Genomic DNA, 9,705 nt, shown 5'->3' with positions numbered 1-9,705 from the left:
CGTGAATGTACGGAAATGTCTGTGCCTGTGCATAAATACAATGTGCGATCAGTGCGTCAAGAGCACTCATACACACATTATTATAACGGACTCACACGTGCTTACTGTACGACTCCTGTATGCCACCGCAATCGTCTTTACCTTGATTGCAGTCTTCATCCATCAAAACTTTACTAGCGAGACTGGTTATCCAGTCGAGAAAACGTAGTTTGCGTCTCATCTGGCCATACAGCGGTGGGGTGTGTTGACAATCCGTTCAGTCTGTACTTCACACACCACGTGTGACATGTGAGGGCTCGTGCTCTTCAGAGACAATCACAGAATATGACAGAGCTTGTGTTTTAAAGCGAAACACTGGAATGAATAATTCACTTAAAACGCAACGCGAGTCTCTGTTCTCTCTGCAATATCTGATGTAATCAGCCTGGTTTCCTTTATATTAGCGCTATTTTGGACAGATTGTTTGAATGCATTCGCTTACTGGATCATTGGACTGAAAACTTTCCCGGAGTTTAGCGGCTTAAAATGATCTGATCGCAAGCAGAGAAGCAAAATTAAGTTAAACGGTTAGAATAGAAATTGTGCTTTAGTAATTTTGCGTTAATTGCGTTAAATTATTTTAACGAGTTAAGAATTGTAAAATGAATCGCATGCGTTAACGCGTTAACGATGACAGCCCTAATTATTATTATTTTGCATGTCATGCCATGTCAAATATTAAGTTAAATATTAAGTAGTGAACCAGTTTTGTTAAAAATATTAATAATAATAATAATAATAATAAAGATTATGTTGACTACTTAAGGTTTTCTCCCATATGCAAATGTAATTCAGTTTTCATATATGAAATAAATTGTCATGTGAAGTAAAACATATATGAAACCTATTAAAAATGGGAACAATTTCATTAACATATATCTAGCCCATACAAATACGTGTATTTGTATATACATGTATATCCATCCTAAACCCATCAATATATGTTGATATTATGTAAATATATAAAATAGACGTGTATTAAAAAACATGACAAAAACATGTAAAATACAGATATTTTTGTACATATGTTGTTTCAATAAACTTGCATATATAAATAAAATATAGAAATTGTTGGCATATATGGTTGCTTCATGTAATACCATATAAAAGAATCATCATATAGATATTATTAACATATGTACATATACACATTTTACTATGGAGATTTTATAAACTGTTATGAACTTCATCTACCCAGAGAATGTGCATATGTGAAAATTATATATTGCCTTATAGGTAACATATGGCAATATTACTCTTGATATTGCACATCATATGTCAAATATTATATTGTGCATGGGCTTTTTCAAGAATTGTATTCTGTTTTTATTTTTTATTATCAGAAAACCCTGACATTTTAGACTTTCTGCTCCCAAAAAATGTTACAATGGATTTTAATCCAGGAATTAAAAACATGTTTCTCATAGAAAAGTTTTATAAGTTGTTATATGTATGGCTTGCATTTATGAAATGTATTTTTTAATAAATTAATATATCCCTACAAAAAAGAGAGAGCCTAATGTCATTGACCCCTGCATCAGTACAAAGCTGAGCCTCATGGTTTTGCACTGTAGTATTCATCTTACGTCTTGTTTGTTCTCTGCAGAATGAATACACATGTCCCAGACCGTTACCTGGAGCTTGGATTGGAGACATACCCACCATACACTGAAGGGACTGTTTTGTTCACCAAAATAATCCACCGGCGGAGGATTTGTGCCTACCTGCATTTCATCAGTCGCATCAAGCTTTGTTCTCATGATACCACTCATGCTTTCAGTGCTTCTTTAATGGATTGTGGTCAGTCAGACTCGGCTAACGGACATCTGAGAGACAGTGGGAACAGATGCCTCAGATGCATATTTTACTAAAACACATTTGGATGCCTCACTTTGTACTTTAATGCGCCTGGATAAATGCTTCAGGTTTATTTGGGAAGCCTTCAGTGAAACATACCAATGAAAGTTATCCAGCCTTTGACGAATCGTCCAGCGTTATTTGACGTTTGTGTGGACCTATACATAAACTATAAACTTTGTCAATATACCCTCGAATTTAAAACCGGACTTGCCCTTTCCTTTGTTATTTAATGTAAATCCTTGGAAAATCGGTGTATCAGAATAACTAAATTAAACAACTGAGTTAAAACCTTTATCTTTGCTGCCTAATACTGGATTTGTTATGCTTGAAGTTTTCTGCAAACTTCTCCGTACAGTTTTATTTGAAGAGATTCTCAAGTTTACATGCCCTTCATAACGGTAATAAACTTCCTACTGTTATTCTGAGTAATTTAAACATGACCTGTGATCTCATTGACTATGCCAACACTGTCTCAATGTTTGAAATGTTTGAGTGTACATATGTAGTCTCATTTTATAGGAGAGTGTGTAAGCAAATGTCAAGATCTGAATATAGAGAATGCGTTTTAAGTCCTAGTTTGAAGGCGAAGTGTAATTTTTTTCGATGTTGAAATAATCCCACACCCTTTCCATTTGGTGGCACAGAAATTATTAATCTTTTAAACTGTATGTTTTGTGGCAAAGGGTGTGTGTGTATTGGGTATTGATTTGTTCAGGTTCCACCTGCCACAAGCTTCAAATATTGCAACTTGAAAGTGTAATTTATTTATATGCTCCCACATTTTAATTTAATAATTAAATTTTGTAACAAAACTGTACGAATTGAACGCCACCGAGTTCTGTTTTATAATGAGAACGTTTTCAAAATCAATGGTGAGAAATATACATTTGTCAAATGGAAATTAGTATTGATCAACTTGCTAATTTTTATGCATTTATTATTAATACTTTATTTAACAATATGGATTTTCTTGCAAAAGCAAAATTGAAGAAAAAAAAACACTGAGAACTGAATAGGCTCACCATTATTTTACACTTGATGAACATTTCATGTAGCTCATTCGTTCATGATAATTAGAATTAAACAACTGTAATTACGTAACATTTCTGAATTATATACAATCGGTCAAAAGTTTATAACAATTAGGATTTTTTTATGTTTTTAAAAGAAGTCTCTTACGCTCACCAAGGCTGCATTCATTTGATCAAAAATTCAGTAAAAACCGTAATCTTGTGAAATATTATTAAAATTTCAAAGAACAGTTTTCTATTTGAATATATTTTTAAAAATGTAATTTGAATTTTAGTGTTTAATCAGAAAGTGTCTGTGTTTCTATTTTTGAGCTTATTTGGCTGAGCCTGAGGGCCATATTTTAACAATCTAAGTGCATGGTCTAAAGCTCACGGTGCAAGTGCCCTCAGGACATGTCCAAATCCACTTTTGCTATTTTAACGACGGGGAAAATGGTCGGCGCGCCGGGCGCATGGTCCAAAAGAGTCATGGGTGTGTTTTGGGCGTAACGTGCAATAAACCAATCAGAGTCTCATCTCCCATCCCCTTTAAAGGCCAGTTGCGCTCGCGCCATGGCGGATTCGCTATTTACATGGCGGAATTTGCAAGAGCAAAGACTGAACACTTCTCCAGAGAGGAAAGGTTCTGCTCGTGGGTGAGGTTAAAGTGCACGAGCAGACCATCTACGGGCCACAATAATAATCTTTTACATTGTAATCCTTTCATTTTTAATATTTGGCATGTTTGTGCGCAGAGTGTATGCACGTTGTTCACCCACCTATAGGCGCATATTACAAATGCGCTCTTTAAATAACAAAAAAAAAATATTGTGCCATTGACTTTAGACCAGGTTTCAGTTGGTCAATGGTGCAGTCTATTTCTGTTGCCTCAAAATAGCAACGAGCCTGAACACACCACGTTTTCAGACCAGCACGCCCCATAGGCGCACAAATGGACACAAATGCATTTGCTTTTTAAACAACGTGGCGCAGGACATGAAAATGATAGCTGCGTTGAGCTGAAACTAGCAAAAAACACTTGAGTCGTGCCTGGCGCCGCATTGCGCAGGGTGTATGATAGGGCCCTGAGTCTCAGACTTTGGCATTTGCTGTTAAGTTTGTTAGACTAAAGGGGCTGTTCGCCTACTTGCGACCAGCAGTACTGCAACCTTCAGCAATGAAAATCTGTCATTGTAAACAAGTTAGTAAAAGAAAGTTCAAGCTACTTGGCTGGATCTGCATGCTCAAGGAAATGTATTTCCATATATCTCCTCTTTGAGATGCTGTCAGATCAATATTGGCCTCATAACCCTGAAGGAGAGCCTCTCCAATCTGTGCCAACCCTGCCCTCTCCAAACAAACAAAGCTCTGGATGTTCAAATCTCATCCCGGCATGTCATAATTAGCACTAAATATTCCATTTCTCAAGAGGGGGCTAACATGAAGAGTTTGCCCCACGTCGAGTCCTCCAGGAACACGTCAAGCTGTCTGATATGAGGTCCAGATGGTAAATCATCTCCGGTGTTTTCCTACAGTGTTGTATCTCTCCCCTTCTCTCTCTTGCCTGCCGAAGTGACAGCTAAACACACACAGCACTGTGTTCGACCGAACGCTCCCCATGAATTATTAATCGGCCCCCATCCCTTTTCCTTTTGAAAGAAGTCTTGACATTTCGCCCAGTCAACGGCCTCCTACTGGAAGGAGTGCTGTGTTCAGAGGACCTGACTGCATCCAGATATTGGCTGTTGTGTGCTCTATTAGCCTCAATCATGATGCCCCAAGAGTGCTCAGGCACAAAAAAACTAAAATCAGTTTTGTGAAAAAGCCCATATGAGTTGAAGTAAAATGCGTGTTAAATGTCAAACTAAAACTTGGACCAATACTTTGTTCAATTTGTGCATTGAGGTGATTTCATTTGATATGCTATGCCTTTTGGAAAAAACCAATAGCCTATTGTATTTTTATTTGATTTGATTTTTTTGCTAATGTATGAAACTGTGTGAGGAGCCATTAAAAATAAATTTTTGAATTATACTGTTTTTCCATTGTTTTTCTATGTAGGCTAAATGTGCGCTAGACTATGGAGTCTTGTTTACGACATGCATGGGATAAAAATAAATAAATACAAGAAGGTAATTGTGTCTCATCTCACAATTCAGACTTCTTTTCTCACAGTTCTGAGTTTATATCTAACACTTCAGACTTTTTGCCTCAAAATTCTCACAATTGCAAGATATAAATTCGGAATTGCGAAAAAAAAATCAGAATTGTGAGATATAAATTCAGAATTGCGAAATACGAACTCATGTCTTAATTTAGTTGCACACGTCTTTTGCAGCATCTCACGCATTACACGTAATTCTAAAAAATGGTGCTCTCAAGTTAAAAGTAGTTACAAAATGTGTTCCTAAAATTTTTTTTTTTTTCTATTTCACTGCCCTGCATCTTGCGTTTTATACATACAAATGCATTTTGTGTAAATGGAACATTATAAGTTTTCTCTGAAGAGGTACAGTAGTTGGGTTGCTGCCAGACTTTTTTTTTTTTTTTTTTGAGAAGCAATGTTTTGTACAATTTGATGTTAAAGTATTGTTTAATATTTCATTAGTAATTATACAACAGTTGGTTCCACTCCTAGGATTTCATTCATTTCCAATTGTGTTACACAGTCTAGCAGCACTGGGACATTTCACTGTTTGTATCACTCCGCTTGTTTGTGTTTGTTCCAGACTCTTGTATTTGATTTATTTTCCAGGTTACATTGATGCACCAGTATGTGGTGACGTGGCGATGTTTATGAGTGAGTCATTTCATTATTTGTTCAAAATGCACATTCACTCATGAAGGAAAGAAATAAGTGTCTGTCCTTATCACTGAATCATTCACTCAACTGATTAGTTAAAAGCAATGATTAATTCAGACCGCTACTGTGATGCTCGGCTGCTTTGACTGTGTCTGGAACTATTTCTTTTGGCGGCACAAAACTGAAAACAAGCAACAAGTCTCTAAAATGTAAGTTGCTCAATTTTTACTGGACTTGCTAAATATGGCCTACTGCATATGGATGGAACAACTTAATTGCAGTATTAGAACATTCAACGGTTGTTGATATTAATTTACACCTGATCAGCAAAATAAAAATATGTATTCATTATGTATTCATTTTGTCACACTTTAAGGAATAGTTTTGGTTCCCATTGACTTCCATTGTGATATTTGTCCATACAATATAAGTCAATAGGAACTGAAACTGTTTTGTTTCCAACATTCTTCAAAATATCTCCTTTTATGTTCTGCAGAAGAAAGAAAGTCATACAGTTTTGGAACAACACAACGGTGAGTAAATGATGACAGAATATTCATTTATGAATGGACTATCCCTTTAAAACATAGAGGTAATATTTAGAAGCTTTTAAATCAACCTGTTTTGCTTAATTTCACTGTGAGATAAAAATGTATCTTTCATTCCATTGGTACGTAAATAGACAGACATGATTATGTCACGGTTTAAAAATACTCCTAATTATGGATAGATGAGATTTCAGAGTATTAGTTGAAAAGTGTGATTGCATCAAAGATGATTGAAAGATGATCTTACAGATTGATGTGGGTGTCAAGTGACAGTAGTGCTGGGAAAGATTAGGCCTCATGGGAACATATTTTTTGATGAAGAATACAGCCCCCTTCTTGATCTTTAGCAGCACATGGTTGCACACTCTCAAGGGAGCAAGAGGTTGGAGAAACCTATGCAACATCCAGCCAGAAATGGTCTTGAGGAAACATCTCATAGCTAATTAAAAGCTGAGATCATCTAGACTGGCCAGTTCACCCACACAGTACAAGACATGGTTTAAAAAGACCAAGAAGCTATTCATTAATATGAAAACCAGTAGTCTGTTTTATCCACAACAGATAAAACGTGTCTACATGGTGGCCAGGGGTGGCATGGGCCCCTGCTGAAATATGGTTGGCCACCCCAGGTGCCCAGTAGTTATACAATAAAAGCGTATCAACCAACTCAGTTTAATTTTGTCCCATCCATTATCACTATGTCAATCACTGCTGTTTCGAGAGTGAATTCCACATAAATATGCAGATGTCATTCTTGAAACTTTGCAAAGTATGTGTGTGGCCGAAAAACAAAAGTTCTGCATTTTGAATGGATTATAGCCTAGAAAGCTCGCAAAGAGCGCTCCCTTTATAATCACTAAAAAGCTGTCACTCTGTGTTCATCGCAATCTCACAAAGTTCTGTTATGACCAATGAATCTCTACACTGCCTGAACAATCTATAATTTACATTGTGCATACACTCTGTATGTTATAATGAGAGGATTCGACTGTATAACTCAGCACAGAACAAAAACTGGCCTGTTTTGTAGCCTTTAGATATGAGACAAAACCAGCATGTGTACTGTCATGAGGATGATGAAAGTGTTTTTAAGTAAAGCCTTTAAGTCCCTCTAAGTGTTTTTCTTCATTGAATATGTACAATTTCTCATGGTAACATTTAATTTATTTGATTTTATTCAACCCAAAAATATTAACCGAATTAACCTATACATTAGGTTACAGTGATAAAATGAAATTTAAGGGTTAGATCAGGTAGAAATAGCTCCCTAAGATAACATTTGCAGGTTAGCACTTCTTAATAGTGTACCATAGATTCTACAATGTTTTTTTTTTTTTTCCTAATCATGCTCATTTTGCGGCCACCCTATTTTGAGGCAGTGCCCCAGCCTCTCCCCCCCCATTTAAGATGCTCTAGACACAAGCCCCTGTCCACAAGCCAGCAGATAAGGTTACAGATGTTAAAGGAATAGTTCACCCAAAAATGAAAATTTGCTGTAAATGTACTCACCCTCCGTCCATCCACAATGTAGACGAGTTTCTGTCTTCACGGGAACAGATTTGGAGAAATGTAGCATTACATCACTTGCTCACCAATCCTCTGCAGTGAATGAGTGCCGTCAGAATGAGTCCAAACAGCTGATAAAAACATCACAATATTTGTTTTGGAATGTTTTTGCTTGTAAGCAATGCTTAATCTGTGCATATTTCTACACATTTTCAGATGAGACTACTTTTTTTTTTTTTTTTTTTTACTGGAGAAAGCAATATTATGGATAGAAGACCAGTATTTTAGCCTGAAGAAACAATTTGAAGTTAAAAATTTCTTAATGATGGCTTTGTTTCTTATAAACATGCAACTTTTCACTTCACAAGACATGAATTGATTTTCTTGAAATCTGCTCCGATGAAGAAACAAGCTCATCTACATCTTGGATGGTCTGAGGGTGAGTACATTTTAAGTTCATTTTTGGATGAACTATTCCTTTAATGTAGGAAAAAGATGAGATATCTGTAATTAATCTAATTTAGATTTTAGATCCACAACAAGATTATATATAAAAAAATACAATAAAATAAAAAAATAAAAAAATACAAGTTCTGTCATCATTAGCATGTTGTTTCATCCTGCTATGATTGTCTCAGTCTCTGTTTTTACTAAACATACATATTTTAATTATTCAAGATCAAGGGCTTATGGGTATTCCCTCCAGCCACATTGCTAACAACGTAACAATATGAAGTTCATAGTACTTAGAGTTAATTGCTTTATTTATTTAAATTAGCTTAACTAAAACAAATTGACTCGACAGTATATTACAGTCTCTTGTTGCCACACAGAACTAGCTTGTAATATTTTAACCGGATGAAAAAGAGACTTAAGGGCCAAATTTACTAAACAGGGCAAATTAGCGTGAAAGTTCAATCCCATAAAATCGCAGTTGGGAGTTGGAAAGTTCTGCAGTGATCTACTGACGATGCATAAATTAAAGAACACCGATGCAGCCAGCACATTTCCATAATTACCAATGCAATCTACCGAGAACAGCACAAATGAGCAACTCTTGCAGCCATGTCGAGCACAAAATCGGTTAAAAAATTATATTTTGGACGTAAAAATATCGCAAATACTGATTAAGACAAACCTTACTAAATCAAGTTGCGTGATTAATTTAAATACTCTCTTGATTCATTTAAATAATCTCCTCCCACAAATGTTGCATCTGAAAGGGAAACTCTTACAAATGTAGCTGCAATAAGTTTAACTACTAAAATACCTCTGTCCATGCCTTATCATCGCTAATTTTTCACTGTTTGTCTTTAGTAAATCCTGACAGTCATTTTTAATGCCAAAAGAGGGTTTGCACTGGTACAAGCTGTTAATACATCTGGCCTTTTTAGATTTTTTAAAAGCATGTTTAAGCTTCTTCTCTACAACTGAATACAATTTTAATTAAACAGCGTGCATGAATGGTGTAAACAAACGTTTACATGAAATTTCAGTTTCAGTGATAAGTTTAACTTTATTGACATACAACTGAGAACTCCAGTTTTCTGAGCTATGACAGAGCAACCTTGAGTAATACGTTTTCTCAGGTGCCCCTCTACCACCCCTACAAATTTTGAGAAACGTAACATTATATCCAATTTAACTTGGTTCAGCATCTTGAGGTGCAGAAGCAATGGTCAGAAGATATAACTCAAAATTCATAGCAATCGATTCACATTTATTTAGCCTTCATTTTTTAATTGTAATAATATTTCAGAATATTACTGTTTTTACTGTATTTTTGATCAAATAAATGCAGTCTTGGTGAGTATAAGAGACTTTTTCAAAAAACATTATAGAAATCAGATGTCCTTCAACTGAACATGCTGCACCAGGCATTTTTATACTGACAGACTTGTTATATATATATATATATATATATATATATATATATACA

The 9,705-nt window shown here is 35.5% G+C and overlaps 1 protein-coding gene across 1 annotated transcript in view; it reads left to right on the top strand.

The window, feature by feature from the left end:
- The window catches only part of lrrtm4l1 (leucine rich repeat transmembrane neuronal 4 like 1), a 43,624-nt gene extending 41,519 nt beyond the window's left edge, over positions 1–2,105 (top strand). Inside the window, exon 4 of the mRNA XM_016485203.1 lies at positions 1,646–2,105. Within this exon, the coding sequence (XP_016340689.1) occupies positions 1,646–1,711 (66 nt within the window). The 3' untranslated portion in view covers positions 1,712–2,105. The remainder of the gene's footprint in view (positions 1–1,645) is intronic.
- Positions 2,106–9,705: the final 7,600 nt, after the last annotated feature.

Source organism: Sinocyclocheilus anshuiensis, unplaced genomic scaffold (genome assembly GCF_001515605.1).
Source record: "Sinocyclocheilus anshuiensis isolate Anshui unplaced genomic scaffold, SAMN03320099.WGS_v1.1 scaffold205, whole genome shotgun sequence".
Classification (NCBI taxonomy): domain Eukaryota; kingdom Metazoa; phylum Chordata; class Actinopteri; order Cypriniformes; family Cyprinidae; genus Sinocyclocheilus; species Sinocyclocheilus anshuiensis.
This window is presented reverse-complemented; position numbering and strand designations above follow the sequence as displayed.